Genomic DNA, 19,330 nt, shown 5'->3' on the forward strand with positions numbered 1-19,330 from the left:
TGAAGAGTATAGGGCCCATAACAGACCCTTAGGGGACACCGTATTTGCAAGTCCAAGGAGCTGAAACTTGCTCTGATATTTTAACACGGGATGTCCAGCCAGTGAGATTTGAGAGCTTCCATTGGAGAGCAACATTTGACACCTTGAAATAATAATTGTACATTTATATTGCACAAAATTACTCAACTGCGCATTATAATAATGTTAGATACCTGGCTATAATTGCTGTGCTGCCTACAGGCATTCTAGCATTCAAGGAATATCTTCCTATTGGGTACCCTTTATACCTCAGCCGGGTTGAGGGCAGCACAATATGGGTAGATTACCTGCTGGAGGAAAACAAGCCAAGCTGGGAATTGAATCCATGTCCCTCAAATTGAAAGACAAGAGTTCATAACCACTAGACCTCGACGGTACCTAAAAAAGGTACCTGTTTAGGACCGTTTGTAGTTGTAACTCATGAGGAGGATATATATATCTCACTACACAAACAATGCGAGTGCCTAGAGCAAGATAAAATGTCTTTATATTCTGACCTAAAAGCTTGATATTCTTAGCATTTTTGGTACCAATTATTAATATTGGTATCTAAAAGAACAATAGATGCAAGCGCGCAAGCTAGAAATTTTGATATTTCGATCTGAACAAATTTGATAGTTTAAAAAAACATACATGTAGGGAAAGGCGGGGTAAGTTGAGCATTGGGGCAAGTTGAGCCACCAGGCCAATAATGAATGAGTCAGACATCGTGGTGGTGTCATGTATTGATGACCCATTGCATAACCCCTAACCCCACCACATTGTTTTCCACGTTGAAACAAAAAGTAGTTTTTTAGAGGGAAAAGTATGAATTTCAGCCAAAAAAGTAAAAAAGAGTGTGAAATACATGTAGATAAGTGCTTTATACACACACGTCTTTAAATATAGTAAAGACATGATAACAACATTGTTAGTCCAGGTATGGATCTTCATTCTTGTCATAGTCTTTTATATGATGGATGCATAATAAATGTGTGGATACAAAATTATCGCACTAAGTTCGGACTGGGGTAAGTTGAGCCAAACAGCATGGGGCAAGTTGAGCCATGGTAATTCTTATGGTAATGTATCTTAAAAAAACAAACAAACCATAAAAATCGATTGAAATGCAGGCTGAAAGGAGCAAATTTACATGACTGCTTTTTTCCTTTTAAAGGATGTTAGTATTTATAGAGAATTAGCAAGTGAAAAGACTTTAAACAAAAAATTGACATGCTGCTTCTCCCCCCATACATTTTGTACATATTATTAGTTTTTGTGGCTCAACTTACCCCAGACGGTAGCACAACTTACCCCATATATGGGGCAAGTTGAGCCATTTGACATCGTTTTTTCAAAGGTCACGATGACTTTCAGTGTGGGGGTAGAAAGTTACATGTAGGTGAAAAACATTTCCCAAGAATCAAATCAGGCAAGGTACTTATTTCTAAAATAGTACTAGTCATATCAATTCTAACATGCAAAATGCAAAAAGTGTCACAACTTACCCCGCCTTCCCCTATATATGCAATCGTAACAGGAGGTTTTTTTTAGTTAGAACTAAAAAAGGGACATTCTATCATTACGTCAAACCCCCGTTTGAATAAAGACCGCAGTTCAGACTGCAAACTGCGGTCCCATACCCCATTTTTCATTTGAAAAATCTCAACAACATTTCCAACCCCGATAAACCCATCTTGGCCAGGTCCTTGTCTCAGGTCCAGGCCCTTGTCTCAATTTCACCACCACAGGCCATGGTGGTGAGCGTTGAGCCAAGGACGAAATGATAAACAACAGCTGTGCTATTACGTAAGACTTGTCTGCCTGTAGAAGGACCTTCGGAATGAAATTATTGTATTCGATATTAATCACGTTTTCAAAGGCATATTACATTGAGACATCCAATATTAGTCCATTTTCAATTTTGAACGAAGAAAATCGACCTCGAAATAAGGAAAGTAAGCGAATAAAAATTCCGGTATGCTTAGCATGGAGGGACCGCGATGCATCCCATAGTTTCTGTCCGTCAAGCAAGAAAATATGGGATGTATGCCGTTCACTCGCGCAATGATACAGTCATAACGTTCGAAAAAAGAAGTAATGGCATACCAACATACAAAGTATAATAATCATGCGGCTGATATGCAAACAAATATGAAATCATTATTTTTTTAATTTGGCAAATGCAGGTTCTTTAGAGGTGTAGAAATGGGGTGGATGAAGAAAAATAAGTCTAGAAAGAAAGAAAAATAAGACAGCCAGACAGAAAGAAAGAAGGAAAGAAAGGAAGAAAAAAGTTGCACTTTCACCGCGTGTATACATGGAACTCCATAGTAGGCTCTAGAACTACACACATTGCGATCCATCGTGTGTGGCCCCCTGCTGTGACTGTATATGCTGCGAAGTGTTATCTTCGGACCGAGGTCAAGAAACAGGTGTTTCTATACTTAAATTTCATGCTTGGGGCAATTACGGTTTGTAGTACTTGGAGAAGAGAATTGATGATAAGGGAAACTGGGGTATAGCTGCTCTCAAACGGAGATTTTTCGTCATGTTCACCTGTTTAATCTTGAAATGTATGGGTTTATGCTCAGGAAATGATTGATGCAAGTGCGAAGCGCGAGCTGAAAATTTTTATATTCCAATCTGGAAAACAAAAGTTTTGAGCACAATTTTAAATAAAGAACAAGTTGCATTATCTCAATCTTGCTTGCCGATTTCTGTGTAAAAGTACAATCATATCTTATTTTTGCACATCTGGAATTATGGGGGGGGGGAGGGGGGAAATGATATGTCTGCCCCCCCCCCAATATTTTCATTGGTGAGGCGAGCAATTTTTCTTCTTCATAATTTAAAAGATTAATTAAAGTTGCAAATCTGAATAAAACAAAAGATACTGTAAATGTTTCTTTTACACCATTTTGTGTGGCCCGATTGTAGGTTTTCACCAAAATTGCAGTGTGCACATGTTATTCACGAGGGAACCCCTTTCTGAATGTCTACTGTATACTATCAAATATTTTATGAGGGAACTTGTTGATATCATTTTAAAGCTTAGGAGTCCTTTTCATGCTCAATGAAAAACTCGATATTCATGTTGGGTGACTTTACCTGAAAAAATTCAATTATTATTATCATTCAATAATGAGATCCATAATTACAATACTCGTCATAAAGAAAATTTTCATATATTCAGATGTACTAAAACATTTGATTCATTAATTTTTAAACGTACTGCACCCCTTATTTGAAATGCACTTCCTCAAGAGATAAAGTCAAACTAGTAATTTCAATGGTTATAAAAGGAAATTAAAGTCATATCTGTTAAAGTTAACACATACCTAATCCCTATTTATATACTTTTTCATACGATAATAATTCAACTTTTCACTCCCTCTTCACTTCACTTTATGTTTATTTTGTAAAATTCCTTATTTTTGTAGTGTTTTTTATAATCATTTACCTTAAACTTACCATTACAACAATGTTTAATTCCAGTTTGGGACACAGCCTTGACAAGTTCAAGTCTCTTTTTGAACTTTTGCAGTGACCCAATTCCATTTGATTTTTTTTCTGTATATGTGCAATCAATACCATTTCTGTGTTTGTATACATTGTATTGTATTCAAATGTAAATCTTGTAAATTTGTATGTATGAGTTGTATCTTTTTATCGAATGGAATGAATAAATCTTGACTTATTGTTGGGTTGGGGTGGCTGCTAATCAGGCAAAAAAAATTCCTGTTAATTATTCCCGCACTCACACTGCCCGAAACATATCCTTGGGGAGAAGTTCCTAAAGTCACGAGCATGCGCAGTATGATTTGATAAGCAAGCAAGGCACGAGATTCAAATTCACAAGCTCGAAGCAGCCGCCCACGGTGACCTCACCCAACTACACGCTGGGCTAAAAGCTCCCATAATTTACTTTCACACTGCCAAAGTACCTGCCACCTTGGAAAAATATCAGTGAAAGTTCTCGAAATGTTGACAAGTACCTTCTATTTAGCGGGTATTTTCTTTTGGGTAGATTACACGTTATTTGCTTTCACACTGCCAAAATCACATGCTATTTTCTGATCATGGTAAATTTGCCGATCACAAAATACCTGGATCTGACGAACTTGGAAGCAGTCTGAAACCACTGACCTAACAAGATGTAATGCTTACCTCCGTTATCCAGGATGCAATCTACCCCTAGACCACCAGTATCCTCTAAGCATTCATTAAGGATGGCAAACCTTTTACTTCCACTGGCGTCTATGACACGGGCTGTAGGAGATACAACATACAATGCAGACAGTCATTGTGAAGGGAGAGAATAATAATAATAATGTGCAACATTTATATAGTTCTTTACAATGTTTCTAAAAGCGCTGCATACTATTGCCCTGGCTTTGGCACGGCTATCCTGATTGTACGCTTTGAAGGAATTCCTTCCTTCTGGGTACCCATTTACTACACCTGGGGCCCGTTTCATAAAGCTGTTCGTAAGATACAAATGAATTTACGTACGACTAGTGACCATTTCATGTGCTAAATGATACTCCTATGTAACTGATTTAGCACCTAAGAACATGTTTCAGTCGTGCGTAAAGTTGTGCGTAACTTTACGAACAGCTTTATGAAACGCCATCCTGGGTGGAGCGTGGCAAATGTAGATAGTATGCCTTGATAAAGGGCGCAGTAGTGGTAGTTGAACCCCGGACCTTGGGAAGTTTGAGCCTGGATTTGACTGTGGAAACGGTATAAAAGAGAAGTGGTTTGAGACGAATGGTCCACCTGCTGAGGAAAGAAGTTGGTAAACCTATGAAAAGAGCATGGGATCTGAAAGTGGATGGCATAAAATGAAAGGGAGAGTCATGGCGTGGTGGTTCCGACTCCAGACTTGTAATCTGAGGATCGTGCGTTCAAATCCTACCGCTGCCTTTCGTCCTTCGGCATGGCATCAATCCACACTTTGCCACTCTCCACCCAGGTTTTAATTAAATGGCTACGTCATGGTAGGATACCAAAGCATACATGTATGTTGTATGTAATTAAGTCTTGGTACTCTTGTTAGAATGCTACCCAGGGAGTGGAGAAAGTTCATACGTTATGTGCAGGCATGTCAGGATCCGTTGACCAGGGTAATAATATATCTGTCAATAATGTATCTGTAAGCACTCAGAGATATTGTTCTGATGCATAATTTAACTGCAATATAAAAACGGAATATACATGCATCAGGGAAGACCAAATATCACATAGAAAGATGTGTAAAAGGGTGGTCTGAATATGAGGAAACATGCTCTAAACAGAAAAAAGTGGAAGGAGAAAATGTCAACATTACACATAGTCTGTAATACTCTATTACCTTTTTTACACAGGCTAAAATTTCCTTAACCCCGTACTATAGGTGGGGCTAAATGGCAATTTAGCCCCACCTATAGTACGGGGTTAAGCCTAGCCCACTTTCTTTTTACACAGCATTTTTGCAAAGTGGGCTAACCCCACCTATAGTACGGGATTATTTGGCCCTGCAAAAAAGCAGGGTTATCCCACCAATTGCGGTGCTAAGAGCAATAGTACGGGGTTAAGATCGCATGTGTAAAACGAAAGTGGGCTAAGCTTAACCCCGTACTATTTGGCCCCACCTATAGTACGGGGTTAAGGAAATTGTAGCGTGTGTAAAAAGTGTACAAGTGAAGTACTTGTACTACGAATGATCGACAAAAACCACTAGTCCGGGGTTAGCGAGTTTCGTGTGTGAAAAGCAAGCATTCCTTATCCGGGGTTAGCAATAACAATTTGGCATGTGTGAAAAGGAAAAAAAATAGTACGGGGTTAAGGATAGTACGGGGTTAGCGATAGTCCGGGGTTAAGAAAATCCTGTGTAAAAAGGGCATATGTAAGAGGGGAAATGCTGACTAACATATTTATGAAGGGGATTATAATAAAACGACCAAGAAATGTCTTACTGAGTTCGGGTTTTATATTCTCAAGGAAAGATCTTTCTTCTTCTGAAGCTGCTGTCGTGATGACCTTCGCACCCCAGCCCTGGGCCAACTGAATGCCAATATATCCTGCAGGCTATGGAAAGAGAGAGAGAGGGAAAGAGATTGAATGGATGAGGGATGACGACATGGAGATCAAAACATGACAACATTAAACTATCCTTTAAAATGTGGAGCGTTGTAGCACAGTGGATTAGTCTTCTGACTTTGAAACAGAAGGCCGTGGGTTCGAATCCCAGCCATGGCGTGATTTCCTTCAGCAAGAAATTCATCCACATTGTGCTGCACTCAACCCAGGTGAGAAGAATGGGTGCCCGGTAGAAAAAAATTCCTTGAATGCATGAGTGCCTAGGCAGCTCAGGTAAAGCCGGGGTAATAATAGCAGGGCCCGCTGGTAGAACAATTTTTGAAACTGAAGTGGCTACCCTGGGTAAAAATACCTTTATTATTATCATTCCACGACTGCAACCACTATCACCAAAGCATCATCAACATAACGTATATTAAAAGTGGGATTAACAAAAACTGAAATTATCTGCTGCTGGCTATTATCATTATTATCATTATAAAAATTACATTTTCCTTTGCTCTTCACCTACATGTATTGTAATAAAACAAACTTCCGTAGTTACCTCATGGACATGTATGTACAACTGTCCTCTCCTTTCCTCAATTAGGATAGGCAAATTACAAAGCAAGATACTGCACAAGCTAGCCTGACATAGCAGGATGCATAAATTGCACAGAACGGTGGCCTAAGCACCATCATCATCATTTTTCCTGGAACAAACATGTGTATCATTTTTTATCATATTCTTACCCGGGCGCCATCCATGATAAGAATCGTTTCTCCACCTTGCAGATGACCAAGATAGCGCAGAGCAGTATACATTTTCAACCCCTCACCAGCACAGCTGGCAGCATCCCTGTAGCTCACCTTCTCGGGTTTTATCACTGTATCAAACAAATGATTATTAACATATGCATTACATAAACAAAACTCCTAGGGAACATGGTGTTTCTATGAATGATTTTAAACTACCTGGTACAATGTATGTAAATTAAGCAGAAAACTACAGAAACATATATGTATTGATTAAAGTTTGACGAAAATATGATCGAGCATTATGAATGTTCAGAATTTCACATGCCAGAAACTCCCCAAAAGGCTGATGAACTCCATTACTGATGGTCCATGATATATATATTTTTTTGTCATGAATAGGGATTATCATTGTTTTTTTAATCAATATTTCTATTGGCTAGAACAATATTTTTCATTATCAATATTTCATAATCCATTATTAATAGATTACCCCTTTACTACAAAACTTCAATATGAAAATTGAAATGTGAAATTTTGAATTTCTATCAACTTGAATGTGAAATTTGGATTTCGGAGCTTGTATTCAAGTGTGTGAGAGTGTGTGTGTGGGGGAGGGCAGTGACACATTACATGAGCCTCAACCCACAACCTCGTGGAGGAGCCGTGGTGTAGTAGTTCTGACTCTCGCCTTGTAAACTGAGGGCCGTGTGTTCGAATCCCACCGCGGTCTCATTACGAAAATTTCCCGTTTGATTCCCGACCTCACTTCGGACTGCAAACTGCGGTCGGATACCCCGTTTTGCATTTGGAAACTCAAAAACATTTCCAACCCCGATAAACCTATCATGGCCAGGTAATCCCCTTGTCTCAATTTCACCACCACGGGCCAGCCAAACGAGCGTTGAGCCAAGGACGAAATGATAAACAACAGCTGTGCTATTACGTAAGACTTGTCTGCCTGTAGAAGGATCTTCGGTATGAAATTATTGTATTCGATATTAATCACGTTTTCAAAGGCATATTACATTCAGACATCCAATACTAGTCCATTTTCAATTTCGAACGAAGAAAATCGACCTCGAAATAAGTATGCGGAATAAAAATTACGGTATGCTTAGCATGCAAGGACCGCGATGCATCCCATCTAGTTTCTGTCCGTACAGCAAGAAAATATGGGATGCATGCCGTTCACTCACGCAACGATACAGTCTTAATGAAAGAAAGAAAGGAAGGAAGAGAGAGAGAAAGAAAGAAAGAAAGAAAGAAAAAGAAAGAAAGGAAGAAAAAAGTTTCTATCAACGCGTGTATACATGGAACTCCATGCACTCACCAGAACACACATTGCAATCCATCGTGTGTGGCCCCCTGCTGTGACCGTTGATGCTGGGGTGTATTATCTTCGGACCGAGGTCAAGAAACAGGTGTTTCTATACTTAAATTTCATGCTTGAGGGCAATAGGATTTGTAGTACTGGGAGAAGAGATTTGATGATAAGGAAAAATGGGGTATACTGCTCTTAAACGCAAGATTTTCGTCATCTGGCATCCTTTGGCAAGGCGTTAATCCACACTTTGCCACTCTCGACCCAGGTGCTAAATGGGCACCCGGTAGGATGTGAAAGTCATTGTAGCTTGTCCAGTACTGTGTGCGCCTCACCGGCGACTGACTGGAATACTCCCCAGGGAGTGGAGGATGTGCACACATTGTGTGCGGGAATGACTGATTGAATCCGATGACCGGGGTAATAATATATCTGTGAAGCGCTTTTAAAGGCACGTCGTTCCGATGTATTAAGCGCTATATAAAAGCGGATTATTATTATTATTATTATTAACCTAAACAGGAGGTTTGTAACTTGAATCACACCAGTGAACATGATTGTGATCCTACATGTAGTTTTGACAACTTTGCTTGAACACACCTTTCAAATTGACAAATGGAGCCTAAATAATTTAATATGTGTCCCCCAAAAGGCACCACAACTTGTCCGCCGGTGAAACGGAAGATATGGGACAGAGCATGACACATATTTCAAACTGTCAACGAGCAATAACAACATGTACAATATAAACCCAAAAAAAAAACAGCCTGGGGCCATTCACATGACAAAAAAATGAGGGACAATAGGATGGATTGCTATGACTTGATGTTTGTGTCTTTTTTTATTCTATTATTCGGAGAACTATAAAAAAAATTCCTGAATCAAATGCAAGATCAGTATATTAAAACCAAAATATCTTCTACCCTATATGTGAACAGCCACCTCAAAACCAACAATAAGCTTGATAGAGCATGTCCTATAGCTTTAAAATGATACATATCTAGTCAAACATGATCGACATAACCCTCACAACTAAATAGGCACCTGATTGAATGCTGAAAAAAATCTGCGAGAGCTTCAACAAATACGGAGAAAACAAAGTTTGAAGTTCAGGGATCACTCATCCATGAGATGCACATTCTGAAAAACCTCATTGAAACTCCCAAGCAGTCCGCAAAAAATGGTGTCAAAGAGACTCTTGCATCTTGTTTTTTTTTTAAATAGCTCAACTTTAAAACTTCAATATTGAAAGGGTGAAGAAGGATTTCTTTAGGATTGGGTATAGTGTTAAATCCAGAGTTGAAGTTGGTCATTCCATTTTTTAGCGTGTGGAATTTACAGTGTCCAGAGAAAATGTCATGAAACCAAAGTATAGACCAACTTTTTCATGTATCATCATAGTCATGTTTTGAGTTCTATCCGGGAAGGGCAGGGGCAATTTACTGGGGGGACACCCTACTCTTTATAAATAGTGTACATGTTGCTCAGTGTAAGAAATATATGAGGGCAACGGGCGATTTCACCCTCATAACAGCCTAAATTGCCCCCAAAACTCACCCAAAATACATAATTTGGGGTGACCAACCATTCTGTCCAGAGTCACCCCAAGATTTGTCATAAGTTACAGCAATCAAGATTATCCATAAAATCAATATTCTACATGTAACTATGGCAGAATTATTCAACAAATGTGGGGCTTTGTGGCCCAGTGGATGAGTCTTCAGAAACAGAGGGTCATGGGTTCGAATCCCAGCAATGGCGTAATTCCCTTCGGCAAGAAATTTATCCACACTGTGCTGCACTCGACCCAGGTGAGGTAAATGGGTACCTGGCAGGAGTTTATTACGTGAAATGCCACCACACTGTAAAAGGCTGCTGGGCTAAAGCCAGGGTAATAATATCCAATTATCATAGTGCAAAGGGATGCATTTGGCATTGATATTGGAATTATCATTAACTCTTCATGCGTTCACCTGTAAACCCCCTGTGTGTTGCATTATTTTAGCAGTGATCCCCTCGAAGCAGTATAATACACTCTGTTATTTAGAGTGCCAAAACTTTTTATCTGATCATTTTGAAAGAAAATGTTGTGTAGCAAACTTGTAGAGTGTTTCCTGGGCTTTCTTATCGTATATAAATTTATTGGATAAATTATGGAAAAATGTATAGTAAATTACATTTTCTAAATGCTTTCTCCTAATACTTCCAACAAAATTTAGCCCCCCTTTTATTTTGGTTCTTGTGTTAGTGGCAAGATTTTTATTTATCCACTTGGACTGTTCATTAAATAAGCTTTGTATCATGATAATCTGATAAAAATAGCCCATATATGGTGGAAAATAAAAGAGTAAATTTTTGCCTGGTCAAGGTACTGTACTCCATTGAAAGGGTCTCATTCACATTCGTGCCATGAGTCACAGACTCCTAACAATAAACCTGGCCATGGTATTGTTTGTGAGGAGGGTTTTATTGATTTTCTCCTCTCCTTTTTCAATGAACCTCCTGGCTGTGATCAGGATGTATTGATTTTTGGGGAAAACTCAACGATTCTGTAATTTGTAAACTGTGATAATCTGTCGAACACTAAACCAATGTCGCACGTGCGATCGATCGGTACACATGTACAATATACAAAAACGCCAGGCTATACATAGTAGCTAGGCACTCTACAGGGCATGCAATTGTTTGAAAAACAATGGGACAGGGGATGTCTATGGGATATGTGTGGTTGTGCAAAAATGCAAACGAAAACATGCCTACGGATGTGCAATAATGCGAACGTAACGCATGAAGTGTTAATAATGATAGTTGCTTTTACTGCAAAACTGCTTGTTACCCCTATAAAAAAGTAGCCCTTATTTGAAAGAAACAACCCCTAAAATTCCACAATCGCCAAAATGTGGAAAAAAGGATGCAGACCCCAAAAGAACCCCAAAATATTTCTTAGCCTGATGTACATGTAGCTTATAATACTAGCTTACGATTGATATATAGCTTACCCAAATAATTCTCATTCACATTGCAATACTCTGCACATCCAGATGAGGATGTATCCATGGGGAGGAGCCCGACGACATCGTCCCCGACGCTAAACCTGGTGGCTGATGACCCAACTGAAAATAAATTTCACAATAAAAAGCAAAATTTTAACAATGATGAAAATTTGATGACCTGAACGATTTTTAAGAAATAATTTCATGACATCGAAGTAACCAGGGTCCCGTCTTACAAAGAGTTGCAATTGATCTAAGCAACCACAACTAAGGAAAGCTATTAACGCCAACATAAAAATGCATATATGTTCAAAAAAAATTCTATACATAATTGTTTTCTTGAAAATTGAGTGGACTTCCCAAGTACAGGTACAAAGGACATTGTACAAATTTCCTTTACAAAAAACTATGACATTGATGGATTTCCATATCATCGAGGGGTAAATTGCCAATTTGTCCAAGTGCTGCAAACTCATCCACTCACAAAATGGTCTACCTTCATTTAGTCTTATGCCATTCCATTTCGTCTAACCATTTGGTACTCATCAAGAATGCACCATTATATATTCACATTTTTAAGGGTTGCACCTGCTGTAACTGTTAAAGAGAAATGCCAGTAGTTGCAATAAACACTGATTTCATGAGAAAGTCTGTAAAACAAGGTTTAATTGTCAGTATATCATCGAGGATCTAGATCTGGTACAGTAATACATAAACTGAACTTTGTGAAATCTTGAAATCTACGCCGAAAAATATTCACACTGAAGATCACCAACACAGATAGGCACACGTGGGACAGTGTATTATTATTGCTGGAATAAAGACCCGATGGAAGTGACCAAATCCGCGCTTATTTTGCTTATTTCTCAGCAATTACACAATTTCTTCCAGAATCCTTTGGCACATATTTTTTATTCATACAAACAGACACTTGGATAGTCATTATATTACATTCTGTAAAAACTCATTTTGAGATCGTTACCAATACTGGAATTTATCTTTAAACAGTTACAGGTTACAAAGAGCTCTCTAGTTGAACATATCAAAATACTTCAACAAGGGGCCCCTGACACAAAACTTAGCAATGATCGTAGAACATTTTTTACGACCGATTCCAAATACAATGTACAATCAATCGTAAAAATCAAGCGTACGATCAATCGCTAACCTTTGTGTTACGGGACCCAGGACTTTGAAACAAGCATGTGTACCTTTTGTAACAATACCCGCTATTTGTAGCCCACATGGTACCTCCTGTCTGGTCTGTCCCAAGGCCTGTAGAAGCTCTGAGTCAACATCCGAGAGGCCACACGCCTTGATACGGACAAGAACCTCTGGACCTCCAGGCTCTGGAATCGATTCCTGCATTCAAGAAAAAAAATGTACTTGAGCACATTAGCAGAAACCAGGGGACTGTTTCACAAAAGTACTTGTTGGCTTTTATAACAGTGTGTTTAGAAAATACATATTGAAGTTACATTGTATCATCATTAGACAGGCCACACGCCTTACATGATACAGATAAGAACCTCTGGAGCAAATTAGTAGAAACCAGGGGACTGTTTCACAAAAGTAGTTGGCTTTTATAACAGAGTGTGTTTATCCATATTAAAGTTATATTGTGAGAGTCTGGAAACATGAGATGGGGGGGAGGGGGGTGGCAAGACAAAAGGAAAAGAGTAAGAAAGGAATTAAAGGAAACTTATCAAATATGATACTATTTCTGGGTAAGTCCAAGAAAATTTCACCCTAGAAGGCAAAATTTCATCTCTATTTTAATATTATCTTTGGTCGGATAAGAAAGCCAAAATGTTAAATTCTTAAATTTCATCAAGAAAAATTTGATAACATCATGCAAATTCATGCAATCAATTTTGGGGGCATCTAATTTGCATAATTAAACTCATGGAAAATCAAATTTTGTTAGATTTAATCATATGTGGTACATGGACCCCAACATCTTATTACTTTTTTTTTGGGGGGGGGGAGTTGAGTCTTATATGCAAATAGGTCTTAACATAGTGGAATGTCCCATACATATATACCCCCGGGGGAGTGATAGGGGTGTGCCGCGGGCGAGACAAAAAACGGGAGCCTTGAAGCGGGCTTATTGTAAAAAGGAGGGTCCTCGGAACGGGCTTCGGAACTACAAATGTTTGTGAAAACGGGGGTCCTTGGAACGGATCGCGTGTGAGTAGGTGCGTATGCGCCCTATGGAACGGGCATGCATGCATGATGCAGCTAGCGCGGCCTCCGCCGAGTGCGATCGCGCGTGCAGAGGCAATGGTCGGACAGGGCTCTGCGGCCGCTCATTGTAGCAGACCATTGCGACCGGAACGGCGTAATGGAAAATATGCGAAGCTTTGGAGCGGATTTCTTTCTACTTTTTTCTCGATAAGAAGAAAATGCTATGCCTTGGAGCGGCTTTCTTTGTTCTTTTTCTCAATAAAACAAAATGCTATGCCTTGGAACGGAAATTTGAGTGTAAAAATGGGGGTCCCCTCCACGGCACATACCCATTATGCCTTAATATACTGAGTGCCCCCACCCCCCCTTTACCCTTTTAATACATTTTTTTTACTTTAGAACATTCATCAATTTTAGTTTATCATACTCAGCAAAGAAATTTTTAAAAGGAGAATACTGCCCAAAATGTTTGTACAGTACGTACATGTACAGTGAGGGGTTTCCCCCTCCAATATTCCCATTCCTTTTTTATCGGTATTTTGAAGTAGTTCAAGCATGACTTTCAGCTCATCGACATCTGAACATAACAGCAAACCCTGAAATCAAATAAACTTTCACAACATGGCCCAGAGATGGCGCTATTCATGGAAATTGATTGTTGTCCTATACAAGTACAAGTGGGTAACCATTTCATCAAAAAATTCAGAACAGGAGGTGAAGGAAACAGCTTTAAAAAATGACAATCTACATGTAGAAAAGGAAATCTTCACTGCCAGACTTGTTGAGCCAAAAGCATCGGTCTGTATTCTGAAGACCGGCTTTTTGTCAATAGACCATAGAAAATAACTCTGTGCTACTAAATTTATGTGTGAAAGCTAAAAATGTTGTTTGTTTATGTTGTTTCTTGCATTTGCTTAATTTGCTCATTTCCCATCCTTTGGATGCTTTTTGTATGAGACAAGCCACCCCAGAACCAACAGTATGAAAGTCAAAGTGAATTCTGGGCTTTGTATTGAGATTAAAAAGCACATCCGATCAAAGTTTTTGTGATATACATGTAACATGTCAAAATTTATCAATAACAGCCAACACAAGTCCTTGACTGAATGCAGAAAATATTCAGCAAGAGCTTCAAAAAAGGGAGAAAATAACATTTGAAGTTATTTGTTACCCGATTTTGATAAAATTTTCAGCATTTGTGAAGTTTACTCTATTCATATTTAGACTGCAGCCTGGAAAAAAAACTTATTCAAGTTTCTGAAAAGGGCCAGGGAGCTCAAGCTGAGAATTACAGGTAATACTTAATTTCTTTCAAAAAGTTGGCTATCATTTTTATAATAATAATGTAACAGTAAATTTTGCTGGGTTTATTTTATTTAATCTGTACTCTTACATTTGGCTTTCCATACTTTATTGTTTACATTCAACTTGTTTATTTCCATTCCAACTCATCTCATCCTTCTTTCCATCCTCACAATCCACATACATTGTCATGATCTCATCTTTCATTCCATCTCCAATACATCTCACATAGCAACACAGGTTCATTGCATTTCATTCATTCAGTTTCCCCTCAGTCATGCTTCTTGGTGTTCCATTAGTTTTCCACTCCACATGGTCTTATTGTTTAATTCTCATTAGGATTCAGTTTAACTCATGATCACCCTTCTCTATTCTCTCATTGGTTCTTATTCTTAAATAGGGTTAGTTCATTTTATAGTTCATACCATTTTCCTTGTATTTGATTGGTTGATTTCTATAGACCAGTTCGTACTTCATGGACAATTTTGGTCAAATGACCTTTGATTTCTTTCATCATGATAGGCAGATTTCAAAGCAAGATATTACGTAAGCTTGCCTTACAATTACATAGCAGGATGAAGAAATTGAATAGACCAGGTGACTAGAATAGCACACAAATGGACACTTAATGAAGGCATTTGTTGCATCCCTTCTTTGAATGCATATCTTAGCATGTTGCACGATGTACTTTGCAAACTTTGAAATACCAGTCGTTCGTGAAAGCATTGTTGTTTTTTGTGGATGTAAATGAAAACGACAATTAGAAAGAATATATGAATAATCAAGACATCAAAGTTGGTGCTTATCTCATTAGATTTTAAAGCACCATGTCACTTTAGTACAAATGACCTTCTTCTGATCATGCGTAGAATCTTTTGATCATGTGCAGAAAGGAACTACGAACTGGCTTATTATTATCTCATGTGGGTACATTGGCAGAACTTCCCAAACAGATTGGATTGGAAAGTAAAGTCAGTGCTGGTCTGGACTTCATCGTGTTAACTTCTAATTTATTCTGTGTTCACCCTATCCTAAGTTTAATAATTTTAGTTTAATTAAAGTAAGAAGAGCTTTGGAGATTGAATGTACAGGAGAGCACAGGAGACTGAGTTTATGATTTTGGAAGTGTACAAACGGTCATGTTACAATAATAATGGGTACCCATTCACCTCACCTGGATCGAGTGCAGCACAATGTGGATGAATTTCTTGCTGAAGGAAATTACACCATGACCCTCTGTTTCAAAGTAAGAAAACTTATCCACTGGGCCACAACGCTCTACAAAATCAAAAATAAAAAAAACCTTATCAAAAATATTCTTTAAATAAAATCTAGAAATATAAAAATCAACAATATAAAAGTATTCCCCTCATCAAGCTTTTCTTCATGTTTTCATTTTGTTAACCCATGTACATTTTCCGCTTCTCCAAAATGTAATATGCCTCATCAAGACAAAAACCAAGAAAATTGAATCCGCTATATTGAAGGGGAAGTTCACCCTGAAGAAAACTTTGTTGCAAAAATAGCAGAAAAAATAGTAAAAAATATTGGTGAAGGTTTGAGGAAAATCTGTTAAAGAGTAAGAAAATTATTAGAGTTCAAAATTTTGGATTTGTGATGTCATAAACGAGCAGCTGCCCCATGTGTTATCAATATGAAATGTATGAATTTCAAATTTTTTATGGTTCCTGATGACTTAATTTTGTTTTCTTTTCATGAAACAGGTGTGAAATGATTTGTCTATTGATGTACAAAAGTTACAGTGGAAACCATTTTCAATTTTCTGAGAAAATGACATTTCATTGATTTTTTACCATTCGCTATGTAGGAATGCTGCTCGCATATGACGTCACAAATCAAATAATTGAAATTCTAATAACTTTTTAATTATTTTATGAATTTTTCTCAAACCTTCGGCAATATTTTTTATTATTTTTTCTGCTATTTTTACAATAAACTTTCTGTCAGGGTGAACAGTTTTTCTTCCATGCCACTTCTTAATTTTATCCAAAAAATATCTAAAAATATTTTTGAAATATAGAATATCAAAAAACTAAAGTTATTCCCTTCATTCCTTTTCTTCAAACATATAGTTTTATTTTATAGTCAACCTACAGCGCTACGCTTGCCTCCTCTTCAAACTCAAATTTGTCTCTTTAAAGAGGCAAATTTACTTGATACTGTACAGGATGTATATATAAAATTCCCGATCAAGATATTCATGGTTTATGGAATTAATTTTGATAAGCCACTGAAAACATAAATTTGTGGCTGATACATGTATATATCAAAACATTATCTGTCCCACATGCAAACTATGTCCCAGTGATGACTTGTGAGAGAGTGAGCTCTGATCATCATCATGCTGATCTTGTGTATCGTTCGATTTCGCATCGACATGGGTGTTTCATGAAAGTTGTCAGCACTGACTAAATTGTCAGTGCCAACTATTTTAGTGAAATCCTTGCTTTTGATTGGCTGAGAAGCATCAGACTCTGACTGTTACTATGGTTACTGTTGGAGAAAGACAACTTTTTAGTGCTGACAACTTCCATGAAACACCCACCTAAAGTGCATTAAAAATCTGCGAAGCAGGTAACCTTTTCAATTATTCAGAAATTTGTGACTTTTATGAGATAACTTAGTTGTGTCCATGCAGTGTCATGATTAGACCATGGAGCTATAAAGCTTCAGGATTAGACCAAAAGCTTCGGTCTCTGTTATGTAATTGGCTGTTCCGCTGAACTCCATTGGCTTCACTCACCTAATACAGAGACCAAAGTTCTAGCTCGATCTGTACAGGGACTCAATGGTCATATGTTTACATTTTGTGTTTTAAGTTTGGATAAAACAGGTAAGTGAAGTTGCGCAACAGTAACACTGTTTTCCCCCTTTTAAGTTTATTTTCCACGTTTTGGTGCATTTCAGGCCAAAACGCGTAAACGGAATAACAATCTTTATTTTAGTACTACTTGGTATAACGTTCCTCCGAAATATACTCCAACTCCAAGAAGTTTTAACTGGAGGTGTACAGTTCTCGTTATATATTTTTATGAAATAAAGTCTAAGACAAAAATTGATGAGCCCCATGGCAATCGGGGGATTTTGCATTGTTAACCCCCTATAATGGTGGCTGCATGATAACGAGCCGTGTGTGTACAAGGAGAAATTAAAAAAATAAAAATGTTAAAAACTCCTCGAAACAGACAGCTGGCAGCTGATGTCTATCATTCATACTGTCATCATGACAGTATGAATGATACTATTTGGATTTTAATCACTCCATCCTTAATACCAGTAACAACGGCCAAATCGTGGTTTTGGGAACCACTTGTAGATTTGTGTACATGCACTTGTGTACAAAGTGAATGGAGGTGGAAATAGGGAACCATGCAGGTGCCCGAATAAAACACTACTGCTGTATGAAGTGAACGGTGGTTCCCATTTATAATGCCGTAACAAACATTATTGTCATTAGTTCAAAAAGAACATCAAAACAATGTCTTTGTCAATGCTCCTTCACTCACTCCATAGTACCAGCTCTTTTGACTCCCTCCCTCCAACCCTCAGTCAGTCCCCCTCCCTCCCTCATTCACTCACTCACTCAGCTCAGCTACATGTATGCCCTGGACCGGCGCCCAGGCCGCGCCCTTGCCGCGGCGGCTGCCGCGCCGCAGAGGCCAGAGCTCAGAGGCAGAGCCTGCATGCGCCAAGTCCCATGCATGACCATGACATGTTGAGAGCAGTGCGCGGAAGCCAAAGCCAGGCACGCACACAATGACAAATCATCATCAAAATCAATCAAAGTTCCCATAGTTCGATTCAAATTCTGTCTTAACTTACAGATTCACGTCACTCACCTCATTCCCAAGTAAAAGTTCTTTTTTTATGAGCGGACCGTCTGATCTTACTGACCAATAGACGAATTTCATCATGAATATTCACTTCTGCTTCGGCGAAAGTCCAGTAACTTAACGTAAGCAGACGATATATGTCAAAGGTCATCATTGTAATTATTTACTGCTGTTACATGGATTTCTATTGGTTCGTATAGAAGGGGCGTGCTAGAACTTATGGAAGACTGATTTGCTTGTTTTCTTGATGTTTTATAAATCGAATAATATATTTCATTGTGCAATAGAAGTGTCAGATGATTCAATAACAGAACTGCCAAGTCTGTAGCTAGTATCATTCATTCCGAGTCTACTCTGAAACTTGTAATAATCCACATTCTCAGAAAATTGACCAATCAAACTTGCGCTTTCTAAAAGGGTGGGCGGGTTACATTTCCTCTAGCAAGACGAAGATGGGCGAGTCCAATTTCTGTCTCCGAGCCGAGTTGATTAACTTCTTTATTTACTAGATTTCCCCATCGTTCACCCTTTCCAAAGGACCTTTGTCGGCTTCCCCTCTGTCATTGATTAAACATTTCATCAATATTTGAATATATTACTGGTGAGTATGATTTCCAAATCGATGTGCTGCCACACTCACATTGTCATTGGTGTGATTGTGATCTGCGATAGTGCGAGTGGGAACGGATTTGTGTGACATGACTGAGCTGAGCCTGAGGTCGAGGTCTTTCCTTTTTAAGGCAGTGTATACAGCCACACGCGTGTGTCTTTACCATCCAGCCACACGCGTGTGGTTATATCCAGAACACATATCTGTGGATACCGCCACACGC

At 38.5% G+C, this 19,330-nt stretch overlaps 1 protein-coding gene across 1 annotated transcript in view; it reads right to left on the minus strand.

Annotated features, from left to right (window-relative positions):
• LOC121414185 (quinone oxidoreductase-like protein 1) overlaps positions 1-18,637 on the minus strand; it is a 64,015-nt gene extending 45,378 nt beyond the window's left edge. The window contains exons 1-6 of the mRNA XM_041607259.1: positions 18,504-18,637; positions 12,366-12,516; positions 11,161-11,274; positions 6,835-6,968; positions 5,979-6,090; positions 4,189-4,290 (exon numbers count right to left, since the gene is read on the minus strand). Of these exons, the coding sequence (XP_041463193.1) occupies positions 4,189-4,290; positions 5,979-6,090; positions 6,835-6,968; positions 11,161-11,274; positions 12,366-12,516; positions 18,504-18,578 (688 nt within the window). The 5' untranslated portion in view covers positions 18,579-18,637. The remainder of the gene's footprint in view (positions 1-4,188; positions 4,291-5,978; positions 6,091-6,834; positions 6,969-11,160; positions 11,275-12,365; positions 12,517-18,503) is intronic.
• Positions 18,638-19,330: the final 693 nt, after the last annotated feature.

Source organism: Lytechinus variegatus, chromosome 4 (assembly GCF_018143015.1).
Source record: "Lytechinus variegatus isolate NC3 chromosome 4, Lvar_3.0, whole genome shotgun sequence".
NCBI lineage: Eukaryota > Metazoa > Echinodermata > Echinoidea > Temnopleuroida > Toxopneustidae > Lytechinus > Lytechinus variegatus.